The 17,769-nt window shown below is 40.1% G+C and overlaps 2 protein-coding genes across 2 annotated transcripts; one reads left to right on the top strand and one right to left on the bottom strand.

The window, feature by feature from the left end:
* Positions 1 to 1,103: 1,103 nt before the first annotated feature.
* Positions 1,104 to 6,105, top strand: LOC115792242 (carbonic anhydrase 4-like). Its single transcript, XM_030746704.1, has 8 exons — positions 1,104 to 1,158; positions 3,885 to 3,932; positions 4,403 to 4,567; positions 4,690 to 4,835; positions 5,091 to 5,183; positions 5,286 to 5,352; positions 5,628 to 5,791; positions 5,917 to 6,105. Exons 1-8 carry the CDS (start codon positions 1,104 to 1,106, stop codon positions 6,103 to 6,105), a joined length of 927 nt encoding a protein of 308 aa, XP_030602564.1.
* Positions 6,106 to 9,720: 3,615 nt separating this feature from the next.
* Positions 9,721 to 17,639, bottom strand: asl (argininosuccinate lyase). Its single transcript, XM_030746668.1, has 16 exons — positions 17,439 to 17,639; positions 17,042 to 17,236; positions 16,511 to 16,594; positions 14,828 to 14,884; positions 14,630 to 14,727; positions 14,455 to 14,532; positions 14,286 to 14,363; positions 14,149 to 14,201; positions 13,958 to 14,020; positions 13,735 to 13,849; positions 12,606 to 12,690; positions 11,814 to 11,873; positions 11,625 to 11,708; positions 11,277 to 11,357; positions 10,035 to 10,141; positions 9,721 to 9,865 (listed from the first exon to the last, which is right to left on the bottom strand). The coding sequence occupies exons 1-16, from the start codon at positions 17,451 to 17,453 to the stop codon at positions 9,721 to 9,723; spliced, it is 1,398 nt and encodes a 465-aa protein (XP_030602528.1). The 5' UTR covers positions 17,454 to 17,639.
* Between the last annotated feature and the right edge of the window lie 130 nt (positions 17,640 to 17,769).

Consider the following 17,769-nt stretch of genomic DNA (forward strand, 5'->3'; position numbering starts at 1 on the left):
TCTTCACCATATCTGCATGCCTAAATGCCCCGAGCTACTGCCCTGTGATTGGCTGATTAGATATTGAAAAGGTGAACGTAATAAAGTGACTGTATGTGAAGGCCCCATTAATGCTAAACTGTATGTACAGGATATGGAGCAACATATACTGCCATCTTTTTCCCTTAATTTTTTGCTTATTTGAGTAATACAATACCAAACCAAATTTTTACAAGTATTACAGCAGCACACAGCCACAGTAAATTAGCCCAGGTGCTAAGACCTGTCACCCACTGAGAACATGAGGTGCATTGTAAAATGAAAAATATAACTACAGAGGCCCCCAACCTGTTGATAAGCTAAAAACCTATAACTGTAAAGAATGGGAAAAGATTTCACTTTCAAAAGTACAGCAGCTGATCTCCCAAACATATTTACAGAGTGTGTGAAAGAAGAGGTGAAGAGGTGTGGCACACTGGTAAACTTATACTAACTTACTGCTGTGACAAAAAAAAAAAAGCAAAAACAAGAGCAAACTTTTAACATTTGATCTGCTAATTGTGTGTTTTGACTCATGGATGGCAACAAATGTATCTCTTTTTTCAGTGGCAGAAACAAGCTTCCATAATTTTAGGAAGGCAATGATAGAAGATATGCAAGCGTGCAGTTTGGAAACGGTGCTGCAAACTTTACATTTAGAAAACTAATGAAGAAAATACTCCAAGCTCACTTTTAAAGATTTTTTTAATGTTGTCTAAGCTCCTCCAAATAAACACCTCCACTTTATCATGCTGGCTAACTTATGTTAAAAGGCACACTGATGTGAATAATAACATCAATAATTCTTCAGTCCCAGAGGGCCTTTCCTCTGAGCTGCAATATTTGTTAATTGATGAACCGGAAAAATTGGAATCGTTTTCTGATTTAGCCACCAGGTGTCTGTCTCCCTCATTTCACACAACTTACAATTAGGAGTGTTTGCTCCAAGATCCCCCCTCAGACTAACACTCACACACACACTCACATACACCAATCACCTCCCTCCCATATTCAAAGTGCTTCTCTGAGTCAGTACGTGAAGGCAGCTGAAATTTAGTCTATGAGGAGTTTCTCTCGTCTTCGTCATGGGTTTTTCTCTCTACCTCCTGACTCTGCTTCTTCTCCTTTCCCGCTGCACAGGTAGGAGACTCACACACATAATGCACAGTATTAGAGCATTTAAAACTGCATGCAGAATCTATGGTGGGGTTCAGTTTTCTGTGTGTATTTTTCAGTTTTAAAGTATGCTTATTTAATTCAAAATGGTAAATATTGCAATAATACTTTGTCATAAGCATTCACAGCAACACCTGCTGAAACATGTTGAAAACTGTTGGAAGGCGAGTGGCACGAGATTATTAACAGTCATAACTGCAACACAAAGATCTACATTTTTTATTGAGTTTCTTCTATTTTTCTCTAGGTTTTACTGGCCGATGCTACTTCTTCAGAAGTGTTTAACCCTTTTTAGGCCAACCATTGAAATACAATTTCAACTTCAGTGTTACTGGAGGACTTAATGTTACTTTTGTAACATTTTTCAAAAACTTTCAGTCAGTGAAGTTACTACATTTGGGTCCTCGCCTGTAAAAATTCCAAGAAGTATACAAGAAAAGCACATATATGATGAAAGGAACATGTATTTTAGGACATTACAACATACACATTATAACTTTAAGCAACATTAGGCCACTTCTGCAGGATGGGTGTGATATAGAAAGTGTGTGTGTCACCTGCCCTATAAAGGGTTAAATATTAACAGGAAAGAACTGCTGACAGCAGTGATTTTCATTACTAATTAATGATCTCATCATTTTCTTTATGTGATTAACTTGTGGTCAGAGGTCAAGGTAACATCATCAGATGTCTTGTTTTATCAGAGCTAAACATATTTAACCTTCATCATGAAAGTGGTAGAAAAGCAACCAAGTGTCCCATTTAAGGAGATCCAAATCTCACATCTGTCAGTTCTTTCTTAAAGTTTACTGAAGAAAATTAAGTGACATTTTTTTTTTTTCTTTTCTGTGATTTTTTTTTTTTAGTTTTTTCAGTTAGATGACCTTTTATTTTTCAGATAGGAAACAGGAATGTCTTTGTTCTGATTGTTTGTTGAGGAGCAGCCTTTTTGGTTACAGTTCACAAGAGTCACAAGAACAGAGCCATAAATGTATCTGCTGCACAGCAATCTCTGTCTTCAGTTTAAGAACGCCCACTGCAAGAAACTGGTTGCTACAAACCAGTTTACAAAAAGAAGATGTAGCAGGAAAAATGATCAGTGTACGCAACTGAGCTACAGTCCTGTGAAAAAGAAAGTTTTGAGAAGTTGAGGTCTGGACTTTGACCGGGTCACTGCAGCACCTTCATTTCTTTTTCAGCCATTCTGTTGTAGATTTGCTGCCATGCTGTCCTGTTACATAACCCAGTTTCAGCCAAGCTTTAGCTGTCAGACAGATGGCTTCACAGATGACTCTAGATTACTCTGGTATACAGAGGAGTTCATGGTCGACTCAATGATTGCAAGGAGCCCAGGTCCTGTGGCTGCAAACCAATTCTCACCCCTCCACCTCATACCAACTGTGCTTGACAGCTGGTATAAGGTGTTTGTGCTAATTTGCTATATGTATTTAATACTTTAAAATTTAACACACAAACTGAGGCCTGTAGAGTCTGAGATGCGGCGCTTGTATTTTCTTGCAGTTTCTCTGAGCATTGCACGGTCTGACCCTGGGGGCGAGGTTGTCGGGACGTCCACTCCTGGGAAAATTGCGGCATTGTGTTAACACACACACACCTGAACAAATTGTTAAGACATGTGCTTTTATAGCGGTGCTCACACTTGCTGATGATCAGTTAATCAAGTGCATTTAATCAGCACCTACTGTTACTTACCTTCTGTTGGTGAGAACTGCTGTCCCCTTTCAAAGAACGGCATTGTGGGAGGCAGCGAGGTTAATCTGTGTTCCTATATTAGCTAAATGGTTCTTTCATTCCCACCACAGAGACTTTCATTCACAGCCGAAACACAATACACAACCACAGCACAACACTAATAACATCATCTCCACCTTGAATGAACATGTTTATGCTGCCGTGCAGAGGCAGTCAAGGAGTCAGATGAAGCCACTTTACACTGAAGGCAATCAGTGTAATAACAACCAGCTGACCTGTGTGAAAGGCTAAAATCAGCCCGCATCTTTTCCACTCACTGACACAGACCAGCACATTTGCCAAGATCTAAACTGAGCAAAGCAGCTTTAAAAAGTTAATGTAAGCTGGTAATTTATTTTAATACAAGTATGCTGTAAGTCAGTATGTACTGCAGTCTGATCATCACACATCGTTCAGTCACAGCTGTTGTTGTTACTGTAAGAAGAGTAAATCGGTGTGGGAGGGTCTATGAATTTGATTGCAATCAGGTTATTGGATGTCTTTTTGAATCTCTGTACTTTTTACAGAAGTAATCACCCAGAAAAGACGTTTCAAAGGTTTTGTGTATGTAGGGAGGGTGGGGGGTGATTGATTGTAATAAACGAATTTGTGATCATAGATAATTTTACCATGTTCTGTTTGTGTTTTTCAGATGTTTAATGGATGAGCGTGTGTCATGTGAAAATTAATAATTACCTCAGCTTGTATATGTGTGTGTCAGCTGCAGAGGACAAACACATTAGTGGATCAGGTCTTTGCTGAATAAGAAAAAAAATAAACACTGTGTCTAATGGAGCGATTACATGAGATTAATTAATATTCATTTATTAACTGCAGGAAGACTGTTGGTCTGACACTGCGCACAGCTGTCCAGCACTGTGGGTTGTGTCTGTGTGTGAGTTTTTGGATCTAAACTGAGCGCTTTATTTTTTCTCCAGCTAACTGGTGTTATCAAAACCAGAACGCCTGTGATGACACGTGCAGAGGTAAGACACGAAGGAAAGGCACGCCAAAAATCTTAGAGAAAAATCCAAAAAAGCGTCAAAGAGACTGCAACTCAAACTCGTTAACCACTTCGACAGAAACATTTATCTTGATGATGGTCAAGCTTTAGTTCAGAAGCAGTTAATGAAACTATTTATTATATCATTGGGCTTACCCACAGAGATTATGACGCCACTGTTTGGCTCAACCTCACCAATCTCAGAACAAGCTTACTGTATTTAACTAAAACTGGACTTAAAAAAATAAATAACAATAATCTAAATGAGTTACCAGAGACTAAAATAGGGGGAGGATATTTGATGAAAAGAACTGAATGCTGATGTTGCTCTGTGTGAGTAATTGTGAGACTTGGTTTTTGACTTTCGTGGCCTCTCTTAGACGCAGCACTCTGTGCAGTCAGTGAAGCCTAAAATCTGACGATGCTGTTGCTTTTGCTGTGTGTGTCATTTAGACCCCAACCAGTGGGCTACTCAGTTTCCTAAATGTGGAGGGTTACGTCAGTCACCAATTAACATTGTGACCAGCAAAGTGCACGTCAACGTCGCCCTGCCACCCTTCGACTTCATTGGCCACACCAACACAATCAACATCACAGTGGAAAACAAAGGACACTCTGGTAATAAAGAGCAGATTTGTTTTCCATCCCAGCAGACAGACAGAGCCAAGTGTTGTTTCCATAAAAATAACTGTTAAAATAGTATGACGCCTGTGCTCAGAGACAGTCTCTCACCCCTGCAGCCCACTTTGCCCTGCCGCCGTCTGTTAGACTGAGTGAAGGAGGTCTGCCGGGCCACTACAGAGCCGCCCAGTTTCACTTCCACTGGGGAGGGAATGGGAGACCCGGATCAGAGCACACCATTGATGGAGAGAGATTCCCCATGGAGGTACGGGTTTTCTGACTGGTCAAAAAGAGGGCCAATATTTTCAAGGCTGGTGATAATGTAAGTGTCCTGTATGATTTCATGTTTTATTCCCTGACATCACCTCAGTAAGGCTAACGGATGTCCCAGCAGTTCAACACAATGACACGGGGGTGTAACGATTAATTTTATACAAACCCTTACAAAAGTTCAAAGGACAGCTGATGTTTTAACACAGTTTAAAGTACACTGGATCTTTTTCCTCTTTTCTCTAAACAGATGCACATAGTCCACATTAAGGAGCCGTACAGCTCTCTGGCAGAGGCCGAACATGACACAGCAGGTATAGCTCTGCTAGCCTTCCTGTTTGAGGTAACACACTGTAATGTTTTCATCTTCATAACCTTAATTTCTCCATAAAATGTTAAGAAATGGTTTGTGTCATAACATTGATGGTATCTTCGGTATCTCCAGGAAACAACGGATGATCATCCTCATTTGGATGCAGTAATAGATGCACTGGGCCGAGTACAAAACAATGGTATAAATACTGTTACTTCTGCTGAAATCCACCTTAACTCCTGTGGTTCACCCTTCTGTGTGCTACACTTGTTCCCCCACCAAACGTGCAAACGCATGTGCTTCAAATTGGTCCTCAAAGCCGTTGCCCCATCTGAAAAGTCCTCTGTTAAATCCACCATACCAAAGTTTCCATGCAGACATCATCATGTCCAGCTTTATATGTTAAAGACATCACAGTGAGCTTCATTCAATCCTGCCTTTGTTTCCTCATGTTTCTTTCTTTGTCACATTAAGGCAGCATCACAGTGATCCCAAACTTTCGGCTCAGTGATCTTATCCCAGCTGCAAAGGACCTACAGAGTTACTATCGCTATGTGGGCTCCATGACAACTCCAGGATGCGAGCAGGCGGTCGCCTGGACAGTGTTTCACAGGAAGCTGGCCATCAGTAGTCGCCAGGTAAGCAAGAACAGAATAATAAATGAACTAACTAGTGCTGAAAGTTTAAGATCTAGAAATCTGTGGACCTCCAAGCAGAAAAATCTTCAGCTCCTCAGATACAGTTTTTCTTCTCTACTTCACAGCTGGATGCAGTCGTTAAGCAGTGTCGCTTTTGGACAGGACAGCCTATGACAGACATCTTCCGACCTACACAGCCGCTGGATGGCAGAACTGTGTACTCCTCTAAGTCGGGTACAGCTCAGAGTAGAGCAACACACTTTTGGTTTTTGGTTTTTTCAGTTGTGACTGTTACAGTGGATCTGGCACACTGACTGAGCAGCAAATAGTGTATGTGAAAGATGGACATAGCCTTCAGGTCTGAACAGTGACCCCAATGCACAAGTGTCTTAAGTCCTTCTAATAGCCAGCAGAGGGTGCTGTTCTGCTATCAACGTCTGATTGTACAGTATAAATGCAGTGCTGTGAAAAACTATTTGCCCCCTTCCTGATTTTTTTTTTTTGGGCTCATTTTTTGTTTGTTTGTTTTTTGCATATTTGTCACACTTACATGTTTCAGAACAAACACATTTTAACATTAGACCAAGATAACAAAGAACCGCAGGCCTCACTTGCCTCAGTTAAGGTCAGCATTCATGATTCAGCAGTAAGAAAGGGACTGAACAAAAATGACATCCATGGGAAAGCTCCAAGGAGAAAACCACTGCTGACCACAAACAACACAAAGGCTCGTCTCACATTTGCCAACAAACCATCTTGATGACACCTGAGACTTTAGGGAAAATATTCTGTGGACTGATTAGACAAAAGCTGAAATTTTTTTGGAAGGTTTGAGTCCCGTTACACAGCATTTCATAAAAAGAACATCAGACCAACAGTCAAACATGGTGCTGGTAGTGTGAGGGTCTGGGGCTGCATTGCTGCTTCAGGATGACTTCTTGTGACTGATGGAATCATGAATTCTGCTCTCTACCACAAAATCCTGAAGGCCATTAGTTCGTATTGTATTTACTCGGGTTATCTTTGTCCAATATTAAAATTTGTTTGATGATCTGAAACATATTAGTCTGACAAATGCGCAAAAAACTAATAAACTGGGAAGAGGCCAAATCCCTTTTCACAGCACTATAAGTGCATGACAGAGTAACCCTGCTTCTGACTTGGGTTATAAGTTCAGTAAATATTTTCCTAATGAGTCTCAATCACTGGCTACAATAATCAAGTCTGAAGTATCTTTAGTAACGGTCCCATTTTGAGTTAAACAGAAGATAAAGCAGGCTGTACTTTAGGTCTTGGCTACTTTGACCCTTGGTTTCAGTCACATCTACCTCTTCATCGTGTTCAGTTACACAAAAAAAGACGGCAAGAACAAAAATGCCGAACTTAAGACTTCAAAGCAGGTCCCAAACAGTGATGTCACCATGCTATGTCCATCTTTTATATACAGTCTTTTCCGAGCACAATGAAATGGCTGAATGAACGTTACTGTGTGTATTAGAGCATCTTTTACTTCTGTGAAAGGAAATTTGTGCTGTATTGACCACCTTGTGCCGCAAAAATATAGCACAAAATGCCACTTTAATAATACAGCTCAGCCTTCCTCTGTGGATCAGAGGAAGTTATCATTTGAATGGAAATTCAAAAAAAATGCCACTGCTACCCTTAAAAGGGGCAGCTGTTTTGTTTAAGTATTGGTACGTTAGTCACACTTTTTAAGTTGATCCATTTTTTCCTGATAAATCAGCATAAATGAAAACGGTATTTTTGTGACCACATTAGCAGCAATGTTATGGGCTTGGCAATGTTTGTAAGTCAATCCACACTTTGGCAATCATGGTTCCCAGACAGTGTCTCCTACTGCCCTGTTGGGTGTGATCGCCTCAGTTTTCTCCCAGAACTACTTGGAGGCCCACTGATTTAGAGCTTTTTATGTTTAAAAGATATTGGATTGTTTGTCATTAAATGTGTATAGACATGCATACTGTACTGAGAAGAATGTTAACAGCTTGATCTCTTTCCTTTAAGGGTTTATTTACACCTGTAATTTGTAGTCTGGTTTAACTATGGTTAGTTTACCCCCCCCGGTGTGATTCATTTGATCAGGTGTGAACACAAAGTGGTCTCAGTCTGGTTCCAAACAAACTGGAGTGGTGTGAACCTGACCTAACCAAGCTTTGACTAAAACACCAGGTGTACTCTGCTCCTGTGGCAGAGCATGCAAAGACAGCAGCTATCTGGGTGTGTTTCACAAATGCATACATATATGTGCTATTCAAGAAGGCAGTCCCTTTACTTTCTTGCTCCCCAACTCTTGGATTGTTCTCTGTGTGAACAGAAACTGAAACAAAGGGAAAACCTCAGAGTTTACAAACTGGTCAACTGATCAGGAGCAGAGCAGAACCATCTTCATGTCAAATATCAATTTGTCTGATGAATGAATATCACACCAACGTACTATGATGGAGGACAGAGGGAGAAGTTGCCATCTCGTGCATGTAAGCATGAGCTCAGCTAAAGTCGCACAGCTGCTAGCATGGCTATAGACTTGAATTTTCAATAAATACTGACTGTAATTATTTCATTATTTCTGAACTAGGAAATAGATGGTGTAACAGTTTGTGTGTGAGCTTTAGTACTCTGCAGCACTTAGGGCTTAGACATCTTTACTTAAATAGGAATTTATGTTTTTATGGACGCAAGTAATAAACAGATCTGTAGAATTAGAGGTTTAAAATATTTTTTTCCTTCCTTTTTTTTTTTTTTCCAAAGATGAGATTGTTAATGTTAACCTTTATTCTACTAATTCGTCTTTGCTTCTCATGTATATTTTTCTCTTTGTTGTTCAGACAGTTTAACAAAGTATCTGGTATTTAAGGCATTTTTTTTATCTGTGGGAAAAACAAACTAAGTTCAAAACTCCAGTAATCCTCTTCCAGAGTAATAACTTGTCCTCGACTTCTTATGATCTGCTAAAGCTCTGTGCATGATCAACGTTCATTAAATATAAACTGGGTGAAAATATGAAGCCAAAACTTCACTGACAAACCGACAGCACACGTCGGTGGATTTATCTGAACCTTGAAGGTATTTTGATTGAGATTGGCTTTACATTAAGTAAGCTCCAATTTGGATTTTTTCAATAATATCAGTTTAAAATGAATGAAACTGATCACTGCCTGTTTTAAGCACTATGGAAATAAATTTGCCATACCTTACATTCTGCTCTGGTCCAGTGTGTTTATCACAGCTGCAGTAACTTTTGTTCATATAAGACGGGTTGAGCAACTTTTCCTTCATTTTGATACCAAACTGAACAGGAAACCACATTTGCATAACGTCATTTCTTTGGCTAACAGCCACACTGGAGCATTTAATACCTGCACTGGCACTTCAGTAGTTGAGTTTCTATCAACTAAAGGCACAAACAGCACAAACACAGCAAAGCAACACATCCATAATTCAGTTCAGCAACGCAGGACGTCACCCAAAGTGAATGAGAAGCACATCTGTGTGAATCCTGAATTAAAGCTGCAGCTCTAGACAAAATAATGTTAGATCTATTTATGTGACATGAATAAATACACACATGCTCTCTGTGTCATTATGCAGCATCATCTTAAGCCTGTTTAGACAGAAAGATCAATCACATCAGATGTTTTTGTAAAGAAAATCAATCAATCAGTCTTTATCGACCTGTAACTGCACCATTTATTTATTTTTTGTCAGCTACTTAATACTAGTTAGGTCATGGAGAATCTATGACAATATTTCAAGTTTGCACACCATTCAAATGGCATTTCATATTTAAAGAGAACGAAATGTTTGAAAGGCAATGTGGTTTTCAAAGTATAAAGACTTTGACCTCGCTCTGACATTTTATATTTGGCAGTAAACCTGATTCTAAAGGCTACAGTGACACCAAGTGGAGGTCACTGTGCCTGTTTCTTCAGCCAGTTCCTCAGGTGTTCCACCTGTGCAGCGACGCTACTCTTAGCTGTGCCTCCGGGGGCGCTATACTGCTCCACACTGCTCCTGTAGTCCCACACTGAGGACACGTCACTTTCAAACAGAGGGCTGAAATGACAGAGAAAAGAGACAGAAGGAGTTTAAAACTTATGATGTGAAGCAGCTCGAGGAAAAACACTCTCTGCGTGGTAGAAATCAGAGGGAAAGAACACAATCGGTTTGCAAGATTTTAGGTTTTCAGTTTGAAAGTATGTGTGTGTGAGGAGAAGACAGCCACCTTATAGCAGCCAGGTCTTCCACAGTGAGCTGATTCAGGGAAGTACTTTTGGATTCAGCTGTAAACACAGCTTTGCCAGAGATACCGTGGGCATCTCTGAATGGTACCTGCAACACACAATAACACACAGCTACACTGTAACACACACGTAAATGCAGAAATGTATTTTGCAATGACAAATTCTTAAAAATATACTGACATAATAAAAGAATGCAAGTATATTATGTTATTATGTCAGTATATAACTCTTATCCAGTACAGGATCAGCAGGTAGACCCACATGTTTGCCCTTCCTGATGCAACCCCAAAGGGTTTATGCCTCCTTCTGGGGTCAAACTGGGGAGCTTTTGCTTGTTAAGTGAATGTGAAAACCACTGCAGAGCCACTAATGTATTTATGAGTTACTAGGACTAAATAAACATCCTAATACAGCCTCTGAAGAGTGTTTGCATTGCTGGAAAAAACACAGGCTTCTGTTGAAATAATTTCTATGTAACTAGTTTCTTGAAAATTAGACAATTGCGTTACATCAAGTATGGCTGCTCAAATTAAAAATTATTTTGGTCGATACAGAGATCACAAATATTTAACAGGAGTTGACTGTGAATTTATTGAAGTTTAAAGAAAGAAGAAACAAAATAACTTAATACATTTGAAATTAACTGAACCTGCCACAGCTGGGAGGAGGTTAGTTAACTGGAGTGCAAAACTGATTCTCAGTAATCGTTTTATATCGATTATCTTGTTCTAAAAATGTCTGTAAGTATGGAAGTTTGTTTCTGTCACTGCAAAAACAAATTGCCATCCACAACTCGAGTAAGGATCTCAAATGTTTGAGTTAATGAGTCGAAGTTTCGAGAAAATAAAAAAAATTTGAATTAGCTCCGACAATCAGGAAGCTCTGAAGGTTCATCATTTCCTTGTTACATGGAAGCAGAAAGCATCAGCTGTCCAACAGTTCCACATGAGCACACCGATTTCATACCTTTTACGCAGTTATCATTCAGTAGGAGGCAGTCAAAGCTGAAGAACCTGGGCTCAATTTGTTCACGTTCGTTATACACCATTTTCTCAAAATTTCAACCTATTAACTCAAAATTTCGAGTTATGGATGCCCCGCCCCCCTCTTTCAGTGGTGGAAACGAGCTTCTATTCTGCAAGCTAAAATCGTAATTGAAATAAAAATTTGACTAATTGCAGAGCCTTACCATCTATATGACAATACATCTATGATCTACTCACCCCCTTCCTCACAAGGTAGTAGGCTAAATCAGTAGCCAACATGTCAGGACTGAGGGCAGCTTCCATCACACTCTGGTTGATCTAAAACACATAAGCAAAAAAAAAAAGAACATCCTGAAAGTCTACAACTGCGTTTTTACAAGATTTGCACAGCGCAAAAAAACAAGAGCTCAGCATTTTGGAAACCTGTCTCAACATATTGAACTTCCAGCCTTCACTGAATGGAGCCAGTATTAAAATATATATTTTTATATAAAAATATAGTCTTAATGTAAATCAATTAACATGTACCAATGCAACTAAGCAATGCAGTCAATTAATTTTTCAACAGTGAACTTGATCTCTGACCTTGAGCGTCGACATGACTCCAGTTGTCACCTGCAGCACAGCCTGAGCATTGTCATAGCAGTCAAACATGGCCTCCTTATCCTCCTGAAGGGTAATCACAGGGACAATGAAAGTTGAACGATAAGACAGAAATCTCCACAGAAGGTTGACTTCCTGTGAAGTGAACGCACACGACACAGATTTTCATACCTGCAGGTCTTTGTTGTAGGTGCTCGGCAGGCCCTTCAGTGTCATCATGAAGCCCGCACACTGCAATACAAAAAAAAACAAACAAAACAAAAAAAACAGGAAGGGTTTTGTGAACGAAAAACCTGCAGTCGTCCAAATAAAAGCAGTAAAGTGTATGGGAGCACAGCAAGTTTGAATGCTGCTGGAATATAAAACAGGTTCATGTCAGAACAATCTTATGTCTTAAGTTCACTGAAGGCAGCGGGAACTGTAGCTGAGAGGCGCTGCAGTAAACTAATTATGACTCTCAGCACTGATGAGCCTCTCCCCCGTTTCCAGGTTTCACCATGCAGAGCTCTGTTGATGGTTTATTGTGGAGGATCTGTAGTCTTACTGTGATAACATATTAAACAAATTACAAAATAGATTATTGATTAATACACTGGTTTTCCCTTCCAGTCAGTCACCGATACTTTTTATAGTGAGTCGTGCAAGTTCTGTAGGAAAACGAGTGACAGCTTTATGACACATGAGGGCGCTGGTTCTGCAAAGACAAACCTCTGGCAGCCGGTGTCCAGAGAAAATGCACTAAACATATCAACCCTCTTTAAAGAGGTTTTTACAAAAGCAAAGAATCAACTGTGGCATTGTTCTCATTCAGTATGTCACAATTACGCCAAGATACTTAAAAAGTTGTTGCATCATTTGTGTTTCTACATTGTGTATTTTTTTATTTTTTAATTATCTGCCAAAAAAAAAAAAATTGCGAGTGGGAGCTACTGATTTGTATAGAAAGAGCAACTTCAGTCTTACTCTGCCAAAGACACGACCTGCTTTACTCCTGATCAGCTCCAAACTGTCAGCATTTTTCTTCTGGGGCATCAGACTGCTGCCTGTGCTACACACACACACACACACACACACACACACACACACACACACACACACACACACACACACACACACACACACACACACACACACACACACACACACACACAAATTTACATGAAAAGACAGGAAATGCAGAAGAGAAGCAGATTAATTCCAGCAGGTCATGGCAGGGAAACCAGCGCTAACATTTATAATGGGCTGACAGCTAAGAACGGACACAATTACAGAGACAAAGACTTAAACATGTTTTCATTTCACTCTGTGACTGCGGCCTTTGCAGATTGGGCGCTGCAGGTGCTGAATGTCAAGATGTACAGTTTTAGCATCAATTTTGTGTAGGTTAAATATAACATTCATAGAAATCCAACGTAGGCAACTTGCAAACTTCTAAAGTGTGTTGGACTTACTTTCCCTCATATTTTAGAAGATGGAAATGAATTAAACAGTAATGCAATGATCTATGACTTAAAACAAATAATTTAAGACCGGGTGCAAAGTGGGGGGGCAAAGACCTCATGGAAAGTCTCGGACTCAAACAATCAGACACACTTGAACTAAGAGGCCTGGGTCATTTTTTCCCCCTCAGTGCTTTTACTTTGTTTTCTGCAGCAACTTCTCTATATTATGTTCCCCATTTCCTGAGCTGACTGTGCACTGAATGCATACATCATCATTATTATTGCTGTTTCTTTGTTTAATGCTGAATTAGACTTATTAGTGTCACACTGATTTTTTTTTTCTTTTTATTTAATTTGCTTTGAAACTAACAGTAAACTATGTGAGGGGAAACTTTTGTAGAGTCATCAAACTGCTGAACAGCTCTCCTCTGATGTGCCAGCATCAAACTAATTATTTTCCAGTATATTCCAGGTCTTTACAAGCATTAATTTCATGAGAAGCTACCGTTTTATCTATAGCAGTTATGTTTTTCCTCATCTTTGTATTAATAATTCACATGAAGCTTTCTCCAAATTTTATCCAAGTCATGCAGCCTGAACAACACTACAAAAACGTACTTGAGAAGCACAAACTAAAAACATGAACTGACCTGTAGGCATCAGAAAGCGTGACGAAGGAGAACTCTTTGGTGCTGTACAGCATCAGGTCCTCAGCCATCTTACTGAGATGGGTCAAACACAGCGAAGCCCAGAACAAGAACTCAGCTAAATAAACGGGTAAGTGAAGGTGAACGGACTCAGTAGAGTTTGTGTATTTTCACAGCTCTGGTCCATTTTGGTTTGACAGCTGACCGGTGTGTATAGTTTACATACCAACAAAGTCTCTCTGGCCTGTGGCATCCATGCTGTTCAGACTGATGCCATCAAAACCCAACTCTACAGATCCAGAGGAGGAGGAAAGGAGTCATTTCTTTTCATTTTTAAATTAACATTTTCTTTCTTTCAAAAAAAAAAAAAAGTTAATGATTTAAAGATGGTAATAACAAGAAGCCAACTGGCCTGACCTCTCTGCAGTAGCTCTCTGTCGATGTCAAATGGAGTCCCAGCAATGGCACCACTTAAAACAACAGGATTCATTTTTATCACTTGATCATATTTGAGAGAAAAATCAAAGTCGCACATGAGCGTGTTCAGCGCGTACCTGCCAAGAGGTAAAACGTTAACTCTTTTCTTGAGCTCCTGAAGCCGGTCCACGTCTCTGCTCAGGGCAACAGCGTGACTGGAAACAGAAGCACGAGACTGGCGTGAACGCCACGCTGTCTCACATGAAAGATGAGAAAAGCGCAAAGATCTCACTACAGGAAGATCACCTCAGAATCCAGTGGCTCCATCTGATTGGCTGAGCCCTCTGCATGTGGGTGTAACCAGGAAAAAGGACATCAATTTCTCTGAGTTTCAGAAAGATGCAACAGAAGAGACTATTTTTAAACTGCAAGGTCACAGCAGGAACACGTGTTTACGTATGCGAGTGTTAGTTTGTCTCACACTGCTGCCCGCTCCACCATGGTAGTTATCAGCTGTAGCGCATTGTCCCTAAGGGTGGAGATAGCGTCTCGCAGCCACAGCCTCATGTCAGTCACCACCTGATCAGCCAAAACACACACAGCATTAATATTTTATCAGCTAGCCTTTCCTATTGTGTAATGATCAAATCATTAAAGTTTTAATATCACAGAGACAGACCTGGTCATTTCTGCTCCTGCCAGTGTGCAGCTTCCCTGCAGGTGCACCAATCAGCTCCTGAGAAAACATGCAGCCAAATGACTATGACATCTGTCAGCACAGCGATCACCAAGCCCTCAAGGCAGGAGGAGATCAGTGTTTTACAGCCCATAACTGTAATAATAAAAAAAACACTAAAATTATCCCTTAGTGCTGGCACTTTTTTCCCCTCTCATAAATGGTCCCACCATCGGGATAAGACTGGTGTTATTCTACTGTCAACAAATCTCTCAGGGAAAAAAGAAAAAAAAAAAAAAAGTGGAATTTGTGGGGACTAATTGGCTTTTTCAGGGCTGATACCAATACTCATTAGGAGACAATACCCAATATTTGAGACCAATATGTGTAAATTACAATTAAAAAATAAATAAATGAATTTTAAAAACCTTGGTGTCATGTTATGGTCAGAAACCCATCATTCATAATTACATATCATTTACATATATTTTAATGTGTATACGCCATCAAGCATGGAGAAAAAGTAGAAGAAAGATATAAGCATTACACCAAATTATTTTTATGTCAAAGCTTTTTTTTTTTTTTTTTTTAGCTCATTGGAGTCAATTCAGACTGATGTTAGCGTGTCAGCTCAGCGCTGAATGGCTTTTATTAGTGATCTATAACCAATTCGATCTTTCTGCAGGATATTGCAGCAAGACATGTGGCTGCTTCAGAATCAAAGATCAGTCCATTTTTAAATTAATTTATTTTACAGGAAATCTTGTTTACTTTGGTTTTGTTTTTTTTAAATAAAGATGCTAAAAATCGGAAAAATGCTAAGTATTGGCCCCAATAATCGGCCAGGTGGATAACTGGCCACTGCCTACTGTGTCATTCTGCCTTGTAAAAGTTTTACAACTCACCTACTTTGACTGCGGTTCCTCAGAAATATGCAAGTTGCTGTTAAAATTAATTTCCATGCATGTAACTCAAATAGAAGTAAATAGTTCATTTGTTGGGGGTCTATTTTCAGCAGCAGAATAACACACATTTGGTGTTCCTCTGAAGACTCAAGCAGCATGACTGCATGTGTGCGGTAAAGTGAAAAAATGAGCATGACATGTTTTTTCAAAAGAATACGTCACTAAAATCAACAGTAGGACTGTCATGTAATTTTGGTTGTTTCTGGAAAATAATGGTGAAGAATAATATCTATCAAGCTTTTGCTACAACATGTAGCACTTGTTGGTCAGATCGGTTTTTTGTCGGTTTTTGACAGTTCATGGGATTTGTTAACATAAGAAAATATAGCGTATCAGTCATCTACCTGCATGTAGCTACATAATACAGTTAGACACTGTGCAAAAGATAACCTGTACATTTGGCTATATCTTGTATGAAAGATTATACAGAGACAGAATATCACAGAGTATTGGAGCTAGACACAAAAGAAGCAGAGTGAAACCCCAACCAGTCGTGTCAAAAGGCTGCCCCTCCCTGGACCTGGTTCAGCTGAAAGTCTCTTCCTGTTAAAGGGGAGTTCTTCCTCCCCACTGTCACCAGGTGCCAGCCCATAGGGGAAAATCTGATCACTGGGATTCTCTCTTTAATGTTTTAGGGTAGTTACCTTATGATATAAAGCACACTGAGAAGAGTGTCGTTGTGGGGAAAAATAATAAATCAGTCCTGCAAGCTATAACTCACCTTTAGCCTGCGCTCATTGGCAGTATGAATATCTTCATCTCCGGGTCTGATCACAAAAACACCTTTAGACCACTCATCAGAAATCTGCAGAAACAAATGGGGGCAATTTCACTACAGTGTTAATTTTGTAGACAAAAACTTTTAAAATGAAAATAAATTAATACACAGGAACTTTTAAATAACTGTTCATCAATGTTGAATTGGTTACCTAGTATCACTTATACTGATAAAGCAAAACCTCAGGACAGAGAGGGCACCCTGAAAAGTGACCTGAATGAAAGAATAACTGAGGCTGCTTGGCAGCTGACACCTGTCACATGATGAGACCATTGTTCAGCTGACACTCAGCAGAGGAATCCTGCACCATGGCACATTTTCAGCTGTCATCTATTAACCAGCCAAAGGGCAGGCAGTGATACACATGGCCACAATGCAAGCAAGTGTACTATAATCATACAACCGGTCTCCTGCAAGTGTCAGCCTGGACCTGTGGTTCTTTCTGGACTGGCTGCTTTAGTGCTGTGACTTCACCTGATCCATCCCGTGTAAGATTTGCTCCATTTCATCCGTGCTGACCAGCTTTGCCCTCTCCAGAGCTTTAACATAAGCCTTGCTCCCACGGATGTCTGCATCCCACATCCTCTGGTCATACGCGATGGACGCATTGAACTTCTCCATGACAGGGTCGGTGTCTCCCACAAATCGACCTCCCCAGAGTTTACTTCCCTGAAAGGCAAATAAATAAATAAGGGGTTTTAAAAAAAACCCATTAACTTTACAAGCTAAAAACACAGGGGTTTGGGCTGGTTTTGGCTTTGGAGAAGAAACCACCCAGCCTGACAGCTTGTTGTTGTTGTTAAGCGTCCAGCTGGGCATTAAAACAACAAACGCGCCAATGCCGGCGGCTGTACGTAGTCTGTAGACTTACCTCTGTGCTGGCCATGCTAACCGACGGTAGGTCTCTGTAACAGTTGAGATTGGTGTTGTGACTTGGCTGATTAAACGCTGAAAGACTCAGGCATGTGATGAGAGTGAGGATGTGGCCACCGGAGTGGTTGGTGTCGCTTTAAAAAACGTCAGAGGACACGTCGCGACGTCTTGCTGCGTAGAGGCTCCGTTCCTACGTAACAGGGAGTCTGTGAACGAGTTTCTTCTGCGTAATTTGTAGATCTATCTATCTATCTATCTATCTATCTATCTATCTATCTATCTATCTATCTATCTATCTATCTATCCTCTTCCACTTATCCTCTTCAGGG

The sequence above is a fragment of the Archocentrus centrarchus genome, chromosome 14, assembly GCF_007364275.1.
Source record: "Archocentrus centrarchus isolate MPI-CPG fArcCen1 chromosome 14, fArcCen1, whole genome shotgun sequence".
Taxonomy (NCBI): domain Eukaryota; kingdom Metazoa; phylum Chordata; class Actinopteri; order Cichliformes; family Cichlidae; genus Archocentrus; species Archocentrus centrarchus.